General features: G+C 51.5%; 1 protein-coding gene across 1 annotated transcript in view; it reads right to left on the reverse strand.

Moving 5' to 3' along the window:
- The window catches only part of HS3ST2 (heparan sulfate-glucosamine 3-sulfotransferase 2), a 166342-nt gene extending 152757 nt beyond the window's left edge, over positions 1-13585 (reverse strand). Inside the window, exons 1-4 of the mRNA XM_006753639.2 lie at positions 13578-13585; positions 13065-13351; positions 12784-12928; positions 12330-12393 (exon numbers count right to left, since the gene is read on the reverse strand). Coding sequence (XP_006753702.1) covers positions 12330-12393; positions 12784-12928; positions 13065-13351; positions 13578-13585 — 504 coding nt within the window. The remainder of the gene's footprint in view (positions 1-12329; positions 12394-12783; positions 12929-13064; positions 13352-13577) is intronic.
- Positions 13586-17767: the final 4182 nt, after the last annotated feature.

Below are 17767 nucleotides of genomic sequence, written 5' to 3' on the forward strand. Positions count from 1 at the left end.
TGTCCCCGATCACCCTGATAGGGACTGGGTGAGATGGTCCCAATTGGCCCCGATCACCAGCCAGGCTGAGGGACCCACCCATGCACGAATTCATGCACCGGACTCTAGTTTAGAGACAATGCAGTAACCACGAGAAGAAATGCTTGGAAACAGTTAAAACGGGTTGTCTCTGAGAAATGGGATTGAGAGTGGCAAGAGGTAGGGCAAGAATGTTGTTTTTCATTAAAAACTATTCTGTACTATTTTCGTTTGTTGCTTTCTTTCTCTTAATTAAATAATGAGCACACATTATTTCCATTTTTAAAGGGCTCTTATTCCGTGTTAGTAAATCTCTAGCACAGGCTCATGATCAACAGAACTTAGCGGGTTACATTTCTTCACTGGTTTGGGCTTTCACAACCTTCCCTTTGTCAGCATTATACTGTTGATCTTGCTATAAATTTTTTAAGAAATGCTTTCGCTCGCAAATGAGCCTGTAAACACCATTTATAATCACGCTCCCTGTGGCATGTAACATATCTGAGTGAACTGGTTTCTGACTTCAGATCCAGTGCGCCGCCTGCCTGTGAGGGTCTCTCTGACACAGCTCAGGCGTGTGGGTGTGCGCTGGATGCTCCGCTGGTGCACAGGTGCTATGGCAGAGCTGGTGGACACTGCTTCCAATTAAGAAGCTTCTGGTTGAATATCCATGCAGAAACCAAGCCAGTCTGGCCCCATGCTGCCGATCCAAAGCGTGTGCTAAATGGCTTTCACCATCTGGACCTAAAACCTTTTTCTATGTCACTTTCTGCAATTCCCATTCCCATCATGCCTGGCCTCACTGCGCTCCCTCTAGGCCCTCGCCCCTCTGGACAGCAATCTCTTAGCCTCTAGGCCTTTGCCCGTGCAGGTTCCCCTGCCAGCTAATTTCTTCGTTTGAAGAACTAAAACCTCACCTGGTCAGGGATTGCTCCTCCTGCTGCTAAGCTGGTGCCCTGTCCCAGCCCAGGGTGGCCCCTGCTTTTTCTTCTATCAGCCTTGGGAACCTCTGCACTCCACCTTCATCCCTGAGGCTGCCGAGGAGCAGGGTGGAGTGGGAGCTCTGAGCGCTGCCCCATGGGTGAGGGTAAGCATGCACGCACCAGCTCTGCGCCCGCAGGGATCACCCAGGGCTCTGCACCTGCGGGGAGCACCCAGGGCTCTGCACCTGCGGGGAGCACCCAGGAATCTGCACCTGCGGGGAGCACCCAGAGATCTGCACCTGCGGGGAGCACCCAGGGCTCTGCACCTGCGGGGAGCACCCAGGGCTCCCACCCTGAGCAGGAGGCCAAGGCCCCATCGCACAGGAACACGGATAGGTAATAGGAAATGACACGGTGTGGTGGGTGCTTTATTAGAAGATGCACAATGTGGTCAGAGGATGTATAACAAGGATGACTGACCTGGAAGCAGAGAGAGTTAAAGGAAGTGACGTTTAGCTGGTACCTCAACTCTGCATAGGAGTCTGTGAGGGAGGGGCGGGGTGGGGGCCCTCAGAGAGAGTGGATACGGACAAGAGGCAGGCGACAGCAGAGGACCGAGAGGGAGGCAAAACCAGCTCATCGAAGGCCATGTGAGCCTGCGTAGGGAGTTTGGACTTTATTCTAAAGCAATAGGGAGCTATGGAAGGAGTCTAAGCCGGGGAGTGACATAATCCAAATAGTGCTTGCTCATTATTATTATTGTGATTGTAATTGTGAATGTAATTGCCGTGGAAACGGTCAGGAAATGAGAGCCATAACAACTGTGATGCATGTGGAGTCGGACAGTCTTACAGAGTGTGGGCATGTGCCCGGCCTGTCTGCTCTTTCTGACGCCTGTGAGTCAACACCAGTCAATTTAGTTACAAAGTAACATGCATGTGTTATGCCAGAAATATTCATCAGTTTTTAAAATTTAATTACAACATGAATTATAGTTATTATAACAGAAAATAAGACAAGAACAACATGAAAACACCGCTAAGCTCACCAACTGGAGGGGGCCTGTGTTCTCCCGTGCTCACACGCAGCCCCCAGCAGCTGCAAACATGACATCATGCTACACGGAACACATTTCACAATCTACTTTTTTCACATAAATATTATCATCATTTTCCATGTTGTTAAGCATGTTATTCAAGAACTTTATATTGACAATGTTCTTATTGAATTTTATTTATTCTGTGGGATTTTTTATTCCTCAACTAATAATTCTTAATGCAAAACTCCCAGGAAAAAAGGAGAGTACCAAACACGAAACACCCATTGTAACCAGGTAAACGTTGTCATGAATGCCCTTTGCAATTTTACTTTCTATACACTGTTTCTAAGAAAAAGCCTTTTTTTCTTAAGGAAGGGAAAGAAAAGCATGTTTTTCTTAGCAGCACACATGCACCTTCCTTCTGAGGCTGCTTTTGTTTATGGATGTGCTGCGAACGTTTTTGCACGTGTGGTAACTATTTCCACGTGGACTCAACACAATGACCTCCCAGAGGGTCGTGCTCACCAAGCCTGTCTCCTTGTCCTGACTCCCTCGAGAGCCCCGGGGGCTGAGAAGCGTGCTCTATCACGTTTTGGGGCCTGAAACAGGGGGAAGGCGCACCTTTGTTTTCAGTGGCATCTTCCGGACTCCACAATGGATCCCTGGTTCCCTCAGGGCTCCAATGTGAGGCCCTCCTGAGCCTCCTGTGAGACCCAGATTATGCCCCTCCCAGGAGTGAGCCCCCATACATCCACTCATGTTTGTGTACTTCTCAATTCTGCACTTGTCATGCAAAGTCAGTTTTCTCTGTTTCCTTCGTTATCACCACTAACAAGTACTTTCTCCACACCCTGCTACTATACCCCGCGACTAAGATCACTGTGCAGGGTGGTGTCAACGTCATCAAGTTATGGTCTCAGCACTCATCGACTTGGCAGACCTGTGGAGGACACAGAGAAGGGCGGACTATGTACTGCTGGGTGAAAAGCATGTTACCAACTGTCAAATATGGTGACATAGAAGCGCATCAGCTCTATAGGAGGTGGGAAGAAACGGGGGTGGCCATGGAGTGCTTTCCGGAAGAAAGGGCACTAAGATAACCCCTTTACCTATCTACTGAGATTGCTACTGCTCTTCCCAAATTGCAGCAGCTCTAGACTCCCTGTCTTCAACCCTGTGGCCTCCCTGCAATCTTCACTCTATGTGGGTTCTCTGCATTTGACACTGCCCAGTATAAACTGTCCACTACTTCATTCACTCATTCATTCATCCGATCATTTACCAAATATTCCCTGAGCATACTTATTATGTGGTGATGATGGGGATCAAAGATGGGTCCTTGCCTTTCATGGTAATATCCGTTCTCATTCCACACATCTGACCATCCCTTCACAATCTCTTTTGTGAATTTATGTTCTCTTCCTCCTTCAGCCCAGGCCCCTCACGCCCATGCTCTCCCCAGCAGCCTCAGTTACTCCCATGACTCCGAGAAGTCACTGATGACTCACAAATCCCCACCTGTACATCTAACACTCTCCATAGCATACACCCAGTTCTACACAGGAAAAAATTATTGTGTGTCTACTGTGTGCCACGCACTGTGCTAACCACTGGAACTAAAAGGATGAAAAAAGTAAATTATTTCCTCTCAAGTAGCTCACACTCTAATGGAAAAGTTAAATCTGATGTCTTCAACTCCCCAGCTCATGTTACAAGTCCAGCACTATCCTGATCCAAAACCGACAAAGACATTACAAAGAAAGAAAATTATAGGCCAATATCCCTGCTGACTATAGATGCCAAAAATCCTCAAAAAATATTAACAATCAGAATTCAACAGTACATTGAAAAGATTATACACCATGATCAAGTGGGCTTTATCCTGGAGATGCAAGGTTGGTGCGAAATCCACAAATCAATTAATGTGATACATCACATAAACAAAATGACGGGTAAAAATCATTTGATAGTATCCGTAGATGCAGAAAAAGCACTGGACAAAATCCAGCATCCATTCATGATAAAAACTCTCCGCACAATGGGCAAAAGCCAAACACGTTTCCCTTAAGATGAGGGACAAGACGGGGATGTCCACTTTCACCACTCTTATTCAACATAGTACCAGAGGTCCCGGACACAGCGATCAGACAAGAAGAAGAGATAAAAGGCATCCAAGTTGGACAGGAGAAGTGAAACTGTCGTTAGTATCAGGTGACACGATACTGTATCTAGAAAACGCTAAACATTCCACCAAAAGAACTACCAGGACTGAGGAATGAAATCAGCAAAGTAGCAGAATACAAAATTAACATTCAAAAACTGGTTGCATTTTTACATACCAATAATGAACTATCAGAAAGGGAAGCTAATAAAACAATCCCATTTACAATTGTGCCAAAAAAATATGCCCAGGAATAAATTTAACCAAGGAGGTGGAAGGCTTTTCCTCAGTAAATTGTAAGACATTGAAGAAAGAAGTTGAAGAACATACAAATGAATAAAGGTATGTACCATGCTCATGAATAAGAAAAATTAACATAATTGAAATGTCCATACTATCTGAACTAAGATAATCCTTTTACCTTTGAGATTCAACTCAATTCCTACCAAAATATCAATAGTATATTTCACAGAACTAGAACAAATATTTATCTGGAACCACAAAAGACCCCGAATAGCAGTAGCAATTTTGACAAAAAAGAACAAAGTTAGAGATATCACACTACCTGATATCAAGCTATACTACAAGGTCATAATAGTCAAAACAGCATGGTACTTGCATAAAAAGAGACATATAGATAAATGGACCAGAACAGAGAGCCCAGAAATAAACTCATGCCTTTATAGTTAACTAATATTTGACAAAGGAGGCAAAAAACATAAAAAAGACAGTCTATTCGATAAGTGGTGCTGGGAAAACTGGACAGATACATGCAAAAAAAATGAAACTAGACAACCTTCTTACATTGTACACAACTCAAAATAAATTAAAGACTTAAATGTTAGACTCAAACCCATAAAAATCCTAGAAGAAAAACTAGGCAGTAAAATCTCAGACATTTCTCACAGCAATATATTTTTCTGATATATCTTCTCAGGCAAGGGAAACAAATGAAATTTAAAAATTGGACTATGTCAAACTAAAAAGATTTTTCACAGCAAAAGAAACCATCAACAAAATGAAAAGACAACCTCCTACATGAGAGAACATATTCACCAATAATACGTCTGATAAGAGGTTAATATCCAAAACTCAGAAAGAACTCATATAACTCAGCACCAAAAAACAAACAATTCTCTGAAAAAGTGAGCAGAGAACCTGAATAGACACTTCTCCAAAGTGGCCATACAGATGCCCATAGACATATGAAAAGATGCTCAACATCTCTAATCATCAGAGAGATGCCAATTAAAACCACAAGGAGGTATCACCCCACACCTGTCAGAATGGCTACCATCAACAAATCAACAAACGACAAGTGCTGGAGAGGATGAGGAGAAAAGGGAACCCTCGTGCACTGCTGGTGGGAATGCAGACTGGTGCAGCCACTGTGGAAGACAGTATGGAGGCCCCTCAACAATTTAAAAAATGGACCTGCCATTTGACCCAATGATCCCACTTCTGGGAATATATCCTAAGAAACCTGAAACACTAATTTGAAAGAATATGTGCACCCCTATGTTCATTGCAGTGGTATTTACAATATCCAAGATATGAAAGCAGCCCTGTGCCCATCAGTAGAAGAGTGGACAAGTGCAGGCTGGTGTCAACGTCACCTGTGTATATGCAATGGAATATGACTCAGCCATAAAAAAAATAATGAAATTTTACCATTTGCGACAGCCTGGGTGGACCTAGTGGGTATTATGCTAAGTGAAATAAGTCAGTCAGAGAAAGACAAATACCATATGATTTCATTTACATGTGGAATCTAAAGAACAAAATAAATGAACGAAAAAATAAAAACAGGCTTATCGATACAGAGAACAGACTGAAGGTTGCCAGAGGGGAGGGGCGTGGGGCCTGGGTGAAGAAGGTGAAGGAGTAAGAAGTTCAGATCGGCAGCTACACAATAGTCGTAGGGATGTAACGCACAGCGTAGGGAACGCAGGCAATAATATTGTGATAACTGTGCGTGGTCCCCTGGAAATGCCGGGGAAGACTGTAAAGTATAGGATTGTCCAACCACTATGCTGTGCACCCGAAACTAATTCCAAATAATATTGAATGTCAACTGTAATTGAAAATAAAATTTTAAAAATAATGAAGGTAATTATGGGAAATTTCTTAAGGAGGCCTTCATAACAAGAGCCATCTGCTAAGTTTTCCAGCTGCCACTTTTTCTTTTCAATCTGAGTGTCTTCAGATGCACTCAGCACACATCCAACATGTATCTCAGTGTCCACTCTGACAGCGACAGCCCATCCCGGGTGGGGCTCGTGTGATACCATAGCACAGCCCAGGGGGTCCCGCCTCTCCCTGCTGGGTGGAGGGCTTGGACGAGGGGGATGTTTCCCCACTTTGACCACAGAGCCCTCAGGAGCAGAGTCTGAATCGCATCTCCCCCAACAAGAAAAGGAAAAAGCTCTCCGGTCGTGGGACCCAGCACGTAATCGTCCCTTTCTGTGAGGCCCGAAGTGGGTGTGAATCACGGAGGTAAGACTTCTCCACGTCGCAGTCCAGACCTAACGCTGCAAAGTGGTGTGCAATAGCATTTACATCTGTGTGATCTCAGAGAGAGTTTGAATTTAGCTGCCAACCAATTCCATGTAAAAATCCAAATGTTCAACTTCTTTTGGAGGGTTTAGGGGGGCGGTAATGGGGGAATGAGGACACATATGTAATACCTTAATCAATAAAGAAATTTTTAAAAAGAAAAAGAAAAACTGGGCAGCAGGGCAGCCGTGAGCCCGAGTTCCCACCTGCAACCAGCAGCTGGAGGTGAGCAGCTGCCCCTTGAGAGGCGGCCTTGCTTTCCAGCCCTCTGCACCCCTGCCTGGCACCTCCTCCGACCCAGCTGGGCCCCCTTGCCACCTGCCAGCCCTGTATCAGCCATATTCACTTCAGCGTCAAGAATTCTTTCCACCAGAAGTGACCTGCTAATTATTTTATTGATTTGCAGAATCCACTCATTTATTGAGTTTTCTAGTGATAACAAGCCTCGGCCACGGAAAAAAACAAAAACCTACAACAGAACAGACTCTGAGCTCTTTCTCTCACTGCACACAGGGCAACCGCTTCGTCTCCAGGAAGCACCGTGCCGGGCCTTCTCCCGCGAAAGCCACCAGCAAAGAAGACGGTTTTCAAAACTCACCTCCGATCTACCCTGAAAGGAGCTCAGCGGCCTCCAGCGCTGCACAGTCAGCCAGGCTCCAAGGCCCCACTCCCCTCAGGGCGGCCAGGCCGGTTTAAATGAACCCTTCGTCACCGGCACCCTTCATCACCTGGAGGAAAGAGGAAATGCAGTTCACACTCACACTCACACTCACAGAGAGACCTACTATCTAAACAAGACACCATTTCCTCCCCCATGAGGCAGATGGGTAAGCAGCACTTGAGGGCGCTCTCGTGTCTTGTTCTGCGCAGTGGAACCTTTTAGGAACGGCTATGTTTCCAGAGAAATGTTTTCATGTTCCTAGTTCTCCGTGAGGCACAGCTTTCCCACGCCCCCACTCCCCGTAGTTGCTAGAGACACATGGGGAGCAGTGACACGCCAGGAGCTTCGAGGAGCTGCTGCCCAGGCAGCGTGGTCAGGACTGAGTTCTTTAAGGTCTGATATAGGACTCCCTGCTGGGAGAGGTGGTGTGCTGGAAAGTGATGGGGAGAACTTTCTAGAACAGGGGTGGGCAAACTTTTTGACTCGAGGGCCACAATGGGTTCTTAAACTGGACCGGAGGGCCGGAACAAAAGCATGGATGGAGTGTTTGTGTGAACTAAAATAAATCCAAAGTAAACATCATTGCATAAAAGGGTACGGTCTTTTTTTTAGTTTTATTCATTTCAAATGGCCGGATCCGGCCCGCGGGCCGTAGTTTGCCCACGGCTGTTCTAGAACCTCCCCCAGCCCATGTCCCCTAAGTCAGAGGGGTGTGGGCTCTAGGCATGAGTAGGTTGAGAGGCTGGGCTCCTGTCCCCTTTTGGAGGTCTCAGTAGCCCCTGCCATGGCCTGCCAGACAAGCTTTCCTGGTGATGACCAACCTGGTGAACGCAACCCCCATAGATTCTACCCGGTCCTCCCACTCCCTGAGAAGGGGCAGGTCAGCCCAAATAAGTCACTGATTGGCCCCGTTCTGTTCCCCACACTTGGACAAAGCCCCTACATCAGCAGCTGGGTTCACACAGGAAACAAAAGCAAAAACAGCACGCCCGGGAACGGGGAACACGCCCGGGAACGGGGAACACACACGGGAACGGGGAGCAAGCCCAGGAACGGGGAACACGCCCGGGAACGGGGAGCACGCCCGGGAACGGGGAGCATGCCCTGCAGCAGTGGGATCGCCTCAGTCTGCCCATCCTCCTGAGTCCCGCTCCTCCCACCCTGCTTCTACCGCTCCCACCTGGAGGTCTCTGCTTCCGGAGCCGTTTTCCAGAAGCTGAACTGATGGTGTCATCTCCCGCTCCAGGCCCCCCTGACAGAAAAGCACTTTCAGGCCTCCCCTTGCCCTTAGGATGAAGCCAGGGCCCTTAACAATGACCCAGCCACCACTTCTGACCTCAGCTGGTTCTGGTCCCTCACCCCATCGCCCACCCTCTCTCGCCCACACTCTAACCACGGGAGGTTTTTATTCAGATTCCTCCAGTAGTTCAGGCTTCCTCCCATCGCAGAGCTTTGCACACGCGCCCCCTCACCCCCCACACCTGCCTGCATACTCGTCTGACTGCACCGACTTTGGGCTGCTTCATCCTTATTCATCCTTCATCTCACAGCTCAAATGCCACTTCCTCCAGGAAGCACCCCCTGACTACCCTCTCCCGCGGTTACACACTCTGTCTGTGACTACCCTCTGCCTGCTCTTATCACTCTGATGATGATTTTCCTCCCCATGGCATCCCCAGCATCCAGAACAGTGTAACTGAGTGTAACTCAAGTAGAATTCAAAGGAAGACTAAGCGTGCAGTGCAGCTTCCCTAATTGAGGCAGGGATGGGAGGGTGACTTAAAAAACCCACACTCAGAACTTCTAAGCCAAACCAATTCTCGACTGGTGATTGGCCCAGTAAAACCCCCTCCTGGCAGATGGCTGGTCAGTGAGGTCTTTCATATCGGTGGGAGCCCTCTGCCTCCCTTACACGTGTTGTATGCGTTGTCTGTCAGGGTCCCGGCTGTGCCATAGGGACTCCTGGGTTCCCTGTGACAAAGCCCCTTGCGGAGGCTCCCAGGGATTCTGCTCCTTCCGTTACCCCCTTAACGCCCCCCCCCCCAAACACACACACGCTTCTAGATCCCTAAACTTGGTCATTGCCAGGTGGCTTCTGGTTTTCTTTCCCTTTTCTCTCTTTTTAAAAATCCTCATTGAGGATACTTTTTCCATTGATCTTTAGAGAGAGAGTGGAAGGGAGGGAAGAGGGAGAGAGAGAGAGACATAGGAGAGAGAGAGACATGGATATGAGAGAGACACATCAAGCGCTTTCCTCCCACACACACTCCGACAGGGGCAGGGGATCCAACCTGCAACCCAGGTACATGCCCTTGATCTGGAATCAAACCTCAACCTTTAGGCTCTAACTTCAAGCCTTCAGCTCTAACCACAAACCTGCCAGGGCTCGTTTTTCTCTTTAAGTGTGGACCTGAAAGTCCCTCCTATAAACTCTGGCAAATAGGAGAGGCAGTGCGAGGCATACACAAATAGTATGCAGTTCAGAGGAGGGGAACTCCTCTACAGAGCCGGGGGGATTAATCTACAGCCAGAAGAAAAAGGAGGAGGAGGAGGGGGAAGAGGAGGAGGAGGAGGAGGAGGAAAAGAGGGGGAGGAAAAGAAGGGGGAGGAAAAGAAGGGGGAGGAGGAGAGGGAAGAGAATAAGAAGAAAGAGGAGGAAGACAAAGAGGAAAAGGAGAAAGGTGAGAGGAAGGATGGGAAGGAGAAAAGCATTGTTAAAATATCTGATCTGTGATCTCAGAAGATCCAAGAAGTGTTTTTAACCTGTGGGTGGGGCCAGGGGGTCCTGCTGAGAAGTTAATTCGGTGTCAGAAAGGATCATCTGAAGATGAAAAGCAGAGCAACCAGCCAGAGGCCCCCTTGGAGGAGGTGTGCAGAGTTAGGGCCAAGGGTGATGGAATCGGCGAAGTGGAAGCTAAACCCCACAAGCTTGCTCCATTCCCCCACTACATGGCAACGCCCGGGGGCGCGCAGAAAGGAGCAGTGGCCCCTGAGGAGCAGACACACTCACACAACAGAAGAGACCTTCGGATGCAAATACAGAGAACGGTTTCAAAGGGAGACCGGACTTTGGTTGAGGCAAGTAGGATCCACACAGAGAAATACTGGAGCAAGTTTTCTGGCTCCTTCCCATGAGGCCCTGGGGAACGTGCTGGCTGCAGACTTGCGCTCCACACCGTTTGTCGGCAACACGGGAACATGGTTGACGCAGCCCCGGAGTCCTGAGCAAAGACTCCTGCACCGGTCGGGGGCATCGGGGAGATGTCACCAGGAAGGTTCCTCAGACATGAGAGGCCCATCCTGAACAAAGCGCCTGGGGACCCGGCCAGAAAAACAAGAGCGCGCGGAGGTCGAACTCCAGAGCAGGGGACAGCGGGGAAGGGCGTGCTGTCCGCTGAAGCCGGCTCAGCGGGGGGAGGCCGCCGCCCGAAGCCTGGCTTTGTGCGGACACAGGCGGGCTGTCTCCCCCGAGCTCTAGGAATCATTAAAAACACCGTGGCGTGAAAGCCACAAAGTCCGGAGCAGGGAAATGCCCCAATGAAAACGTTCCTCTTCCCCACAGGAGAACCCCGAAATCGCAGTCCCATAACTGATTTTAATAGATATAAGGATTTCTTTAAAAGTCTTCAAGGTAGCTACTGTCTAGGGGAGGGTCTTCCAAGTTTCCACAAAAGGTAATAGAAATAAAAACAATTTCTAGAGAGAAAAGGAAAGGAGACATGACAAACAGGATGAGAAGCCCGCGCGTCAGCGGTGGGGAGTGGCTGTTGAAGGGCCTGTGGGGCCTGTGTAGGGGGTGGCAGTGCGGACGCACCCGATGGCTCGATGGCCGGTTGGGCCGGGGGGTGGGGAGTGAGAGAGAGGGAAGAGCTGAGGGTCCAGGTTCATGCCCGGTGACAGAAGGGTGGTGGTGCCAGCAACTGAAAACGAAGACTCAAAGGAAGCATGTCTCCAGCTCTGGCCGTGTGAGCACAGGTGCCTGAGACATCTGGGGGGTCTGTGAGCGGCTGTGCAGAGCGATGGCCTGGGCCACGCCCCGCCACTGCAGGGAGAGGAGAATTCACCTGCCCAGACCTCAACCCCATCTCTACGCTGGAGGGGTTTTCCGCTCAAGTCTTCATGAAGACCACACACACACACACACACACACACACACACACGCACACACACACACGCATACACGCACACATGCCCACACATGGTTTATTTATAATGCATGGCTCTGACCAAGATGGAGACTATATGCACTCACCCACATGGCGGACTAACAGACCACGACGCATGCATCCCGCCTGCAGCTCTGGTTTCAGGTTCTACGAAGCCAGGGCTCCGGAGGCAGGCTCGTCCCGGCCGAGTCCCTGGCCCGGCCCGGCCACTGTGGGCCGTTGTGCCTGGGTTTCCTCCTGGGCACCACGGACACAGGAGGCCCTCCTTGGGTCCTTACGAGGGTTGGTCGGCGGAGCTCGGACCGCACCTGGCTCACCGCGTCCAACCTCGACTCCGGTGGTGGCCGCGTCCACATTCCCTTCGTCCCCAGCTTTGCTAGGTGACGTGGGTTTCGCTTTTGCTTTTAAACCTGACCTTACAGCTACCGGCAACACACTCGTGTTCACTGGACTTTCCTTGGACCAGCCCCATCCTGGGTGCCTTACGCCACCTCGAAGAGACAGACACTGATCGTACCACATCTGTGTGCACTGAGCACTCTTCACACACACTTAGCCTGACACACTTCATCTCCCACTATCGCAGGCTTTCCTTCGTATCAGTGTGACCTGCCGGGGCAGCCACAAGACTCTGAGAGCTACCGGCCCCCAGCTGCGGGCCTCACGGAGCCCTCTCCCCTCACCACCCAGCAGCCCTGTCCCAATTCTCTCCATCTTTCCAGCTGGAGAATAAGATCCCGATTCCTCACTACTGGTCTTCTTTTTTGGCTAAAATTCAGTGAGCACCGACACCAGACAGTTGTACCGCTAACGATCTCATCGTCATGACAACCCGAGAGCAGATGCCGCCACTAATCTCCATCTGCCAGCTGGTGAAAAAAAGCACAGAGGGGTTAGGTGACACGTCCAAGGCCACACAGCGGCGACCAGTGGAGCCAGGACTCAAGCCCGCTGGTCTGCTCCACCATCTATGTCCTCGCACTTACCCTCTGGGCCTCCCTGCACCTCATCTACGCACACCTCTGCCTTCCAGAAGGCCCTCCTCCACCTTCGCTGAACAAGACACACGGCACACCTTACCCAGCACCGCGGAAGGAACCCGGTGCTGCACACGTCTGGGCTGTGCGGGTTCCGCTCTCAGCCTCTCTGGGTGCAGGTTACATGGGCTCGTCTTAGCACATGTGGAATGGGGACCTTCTAATTCGAAGCCCCATGGTCCGAATATCCTCCACAATATTGGGGTGAGGATGAGTTCCAACCGGGCGTGGTGTGAGGTCTGGGTGTGGTCCGGCAGGAGGCTGCGGGTGCAGGTGACGCGCCCTGGGACACAGAAGAGGCGCCTGGCTGCATGCAAGGCTGGCAGGTCGTTGCGCAGAGTCACGGGCACTGCAGGGTGCAGGAGTTCTGCAGGACCCACCGCTAACAGGCACCAACCGGAGCCACCCCTGCACCTCACCTGTTCTTCCAGGAAAACGGCCAAGCAGCAGCGTCCACCCCGCAGACCCGCACACAAGACAGGGCCAGAAGCAGAGCCCGTTACCATTGCCCGCATGCTGGTTCTGGCTGGGCACGTCGCCCGCGTGCTGGTTCTGGCTGGCATGTTGCCTGTGTGGCACGTCGCCCCCGTGCTGGTTCTGGCTGGGCACGTCACCCGCATGCTGGTTCTGGCTGGGCACGTCGCCCGCGTGCTGGTTCTGGCTGGCATGTTGCCTGTGTGCTGGTTCTGGCTGGGCACGTCGCCCGCGTGCTGGTTCTAACAGGGCACCTGCCGGCCGAGCGGCCTCTCTGACTGATGACTCCAGCACCCGGTTTCCCTCTGTCTGGCTTCTGCAGTGACAGTGAGTTTCTCAAGCTGTGTCACCCTCAGGGCCATAAGTCAGCGGGCACTGTGCCTGGCACGAGACGCAGCTAGGTGGCATGAGGCTTAGCAGAGGCGCCCGCCCACCCCCATCCCACGGTTTCACACTCACACAAACAAAACCGGCCTCGCCGCCCAAAAGAAAGAAACACACAGCAGCCCCGGGGCCGGGCCGGGCAGAGACTGTGCCGGCACCTGCTCATGCTTAGGGTCTGGATTCGGAGGAGGCGGTGACATCGCGGGGCGCCTGGCGTGAGATTGCCCCGTCCAGTCCCAGCCCTCCACTTCCAAGCACCGCACCTCTGCCCCTGCAGCTCAGTGCCCGCCTGTAACCGCGCGGTACCAGCCCCGACCTCTGCAACCTTCAGTCAAGGCGCAGGAGCCAGGCTGCCCAGAAGCACAGGAGCCCGGCCGCCGTGGCTGCTGCTGGGGGGCAGCTGGCAGGATGGACGCCCTCAGCACCATCTACGCTCAGAAGAGAGGGCACGGCGGGAGGGTCCGGGACAGAGCAGCGCGGCGCTGACAGCGGCTTCCCCACTTGCGGGCACCTGGCTCCTTACGTGTTTGAAAAACAAAAATGGGAAGGGAGCAGGCTTCCTCCCTATCTCGTAGCAGGTGAGAGGATGGAGCTCACTGTCAAGGTGAGAGGGTCTCTAGAGACAGGTGTTGCCTGCACAGCACTATCTTTTCATCTTTTCATAAGAGTGAAGGCAAATGACTTTCCTTGAAATTAATTACACAGTCAGATCTGGCCCTGCTCCCAAGTCCCTCTCCGGCCTCATAGCAACGGAAGTCGGATTTCCCGGCGGGGCAGCAGCACAGGGCTGTGGAGCAGGGACGGCGGCCTCGTTCTCTCTCCGCCTCCGTGAGCAAGAACCCCGGGTCCCCGACCTCCATTTACAAAGCCTCAATGGGGAAATAATAACCAGATGTCCCGGGCCCTCCAAGACTCCCGAGTGCCGTGCCACACTGACTAGTTAATTCTCCTAAGTCGGCAGAGAACATTGCTTCCGAGCTTTCACCCGTGAAACGTGAACCAGGCCTGGGCCACCGCCTCCCAGGCCCGAGCTCCCAGCAGCCTCTGTGCACCTGGAAGACAGGCAAACTCTGCCTCCAGACCCCCGTGCTCCTGCCACTCCTCGCTCCTTCTCATGGGTCAGCTCCCAGCGCATCTGCTTTGAGGCTTCTGCACTACTGTTCCCTCTGCTTGGAATGCCCTTCCCCTGACTTCCTGCCGACTCTCCTCACATGTCAGGTCTCATCTCAGACATTATCTTCTCAGAGTCCTTCCCACCCACTCCCTCAAGCACACTTGACCTGTCTCTTATTTTCCATGTAAAATTTATCATGTTCAGCTGTCCTGTGTGTGTGTTAATTGCCACCAGAGCTGGAGTGTGAGCTCTAGGAGGACTTCAGTTTGCTGTTTCTAGCACCTTTCGCTGCACATGGCACATAATTGGTGCCTGGTAATTTTTTATCCTCACCTGAGGATAAGTTTATTGATTTCAAGAGAGAGAGGAAGGGAGAGAGCAACTTCGAACAGTTGCTTCCTATAGGTGCCCCAATCGGAGATGAAACCTGCAACCTTTTTTGTGTATGGGACGAAGCTCCAACCAACTGAACCACCCGGCCAGGGTGGTACTCAGTAATTTTTTGACCAGGAAAGAAATGGATGTAAGAGGAACTCGACCCATTTACCCTCACCCAACTGTAGAGTAATAACATGATTTTTTATGAATAGACTAGAGGCCTGGTGCATGAAATTCATGCACTTGGCGGGGCGGGGGGGCGGGGAGGATAGTGGGTGCCTCAGCCAGGCTTGTGCCCTCTCGCAGTCCAGGAGCCCTCGGGGAATGTCCGTCAATCAAACTTCCTCAGCACTGCTGTGGAGGTGGGAGAGGCTCCCGCCACCACCACTGCACTTGGCAGTCGTGAGCCCAGCTTCTGGCTGAGCGGCACCCCTGCTGTGGGAGCCCACTGACCACCAGGGGGCAGCTCCTGTGTTGAGCATCTGCCACCTGGTGGTCAGTGTGCATCATACCGACTGGTCATTCCACTGTTCCATAGATTTGCATATTAGCCTTTTATTATATAGAATTGCCCCTCTGAGATGCTAAAAATTCATACAGACACTATCCCAGTGCTGAGTCTGCCCCCAAACCTTCTTCCTTCCACTTGAGGAGCCTCAGAATGTCCTTGGGTGGTTAAAACCATGACCTCCACGGACAAAATGCTGCTCATACAGACCACATTCTCCACCAGCCCCCACATCGCCTGCATAGAGGTGGTGGCACGGCTCCCTCTGACAGCTGGGGTGGCTGAGCTTTGGGAGTGGGGGCCCTGGAGTCTCTCACTGCTCCCTTGCCGAGGAGCCATGAAGGTCGAGAGTGGAAAGCACTCACCAAAGACAAGGCCATAGTGAGCCGGGGTGAGAGCCCACATTCCTCTCGTTTTATTGGGTCAAGAAACTCGCCGGGAAAGGAGATCTTCAGCTACCGACCACCTACGATGCACAATGCAGGGGAGGTGCCACTGGACCCATTTCACAGGTGATAAACCAGGGCTCAGAGAGCCGCAGTTCTTTGCTCCAGGTCACTGATGTGTCGAGGTAAGAGACTACATTTGAATTCTAGTCTATCAATTTCAAACACTCATCATTTCAGCCCTCACGTCTCCCTCTTGCAGGAACAGGTTGATGTTATAGTAAAGGTCATGGGGGCCAAACTTTTTCACCAAAGTTAACATATTTCTGACAATATTAAACCAAAATGCAATTGCTTTATTCAGACTCTGTTATATGACCTCAGTTCATCCTTGCGACAGCACCAGGAGGTGGGGCAGGTGAGCAAGGCCGCCTGGCTCGGCCTCCCAGCTACAGCTACTTGAGTGTAGGCAGCGTCGCCTTTCAGTGCCTCCGTTTCCCATCATCCAATGGGGTAACAAGGTCACCTACCTCACAGGGGAGGTCAAATTCCTTATTAGGAATAAAGTGGTTAGAGCCCCGCCTGCCCGTAGTAAACATCCATGAGCACTGCCCATTATCACCCATCATCTTTAAGCAGCGATGAAAGGGAGCTCCGTGGGGACACGGTCTCCTAGGTGACCTGCAGGGACCTCACAGTCAGGACGTTGGGGTGGCGCTCTTTACTATCGCTCCCCCTCCTCCCTGCACAGCTGCCCAAACTAGAAGCCCCCAACGACCTCCCCTGCTCCCTCCTCCTTCTCTCACTCCCTACATTCAAGTGGCCGCCTAGACCCAGGCATGGTCCGTAAGCCCACCCTCCGCTCCCTCTCGACGGCCTTTGCCAAGTTCACATTCTCATGCCTCGGAACCCTGTGGGAATTGCAGTGGCCTGCCCTTCCTTGGTGCAGGTGCCCGTGCAATCTCCCCAACAGCTCACTCCCTGCAGGCGGCCCTGTCCTCCTTACCACGATCACCCTGCCTTCTCCTGGACAGGGCGCCCCGCAGCCCTGGCCACAGACTTCCTGCCCAGTCTGGCCAGCGGGAGGCATTGGGGGGGGCGAGGGGGCACAGGGCGGGCTCCTGGGGGGACAGTGACTGGCAGCTCAGCAGCTCCCCTGTGGCGTGAGCCCGGCTGGACAGCTGCCACCAGGTACCGCTTCCTCCTGGACGGCCCAGCTTCCGGTTCCGGCAGCACCAGCACCACCCAGCCGCCTCCTGCTGCCGATCACCTGGCGCTGCCACACCGCCCTCGGTGCTTTCTCGGCTTTTCCTGCATCAAATCACTTCTGTCTGAAATGCCCGGTTAGACACTGACCTACCGCTCCTTCCCATCAATCCCCTGATCACACAACTTCCCAGAATCTTTTCTCCATGACGAAGTCCAAACACGTCGGAATGTCCATTTCTTCAAAACCCAGGGCCAAATTGTATCTGCAGATGCATCTTCCTCCAAGCACGCTCGGTTCCTGCCACCCTGAGATCGTCCTGTTCCCCAAAACGACGTTCATTCCCAACTCAAGGCCTTTGACTGCCATCTTACCCCCCAGAATGCCCCTCTGCCAGGCATATTCTGTTCACATTTCCAATCTTGTCCCTACAGCTTATTCTCCACACAGTGGTCAGAGCGACCCTTTATTTTATCTAATCACTTATTTGTTTGTTTATGACACAGTTGACATGTTAGTTTTAGGTGTGCAACATAAGAGTTGATGCATTTATATACTGTGAAGTGATTGCCACAACAAGCATAATTAACACGCATGGCTACACATGGTTTTTCTTCTGAAGAGAGCTTTTAGGACCTACTCTCCTAGCAACTTTCAAATATGCGATACCATATTGTTAACTAGTCCCTAGGCCAGTGATGGCGAACCTTTTGAGCTCGGCGTGTCAGCATTTTGAAAAACCCTAACTTAACTCT

The sequence above is a fragment of the Myotis davidii genome, unplaced genomic scaffold, assembly GCF_000327345.1.
Source record: "Myotis davidii unplaced genomic scaffold, ASM32734v1 scaffold150, whole genome shotgun sequence".
Taxonomy (NCBI): Eukaryota; Metazoa; Chordata; class Mammalia; order Chiroptera; family Vespertilionidae; genus Myotis; species Myotis davidii.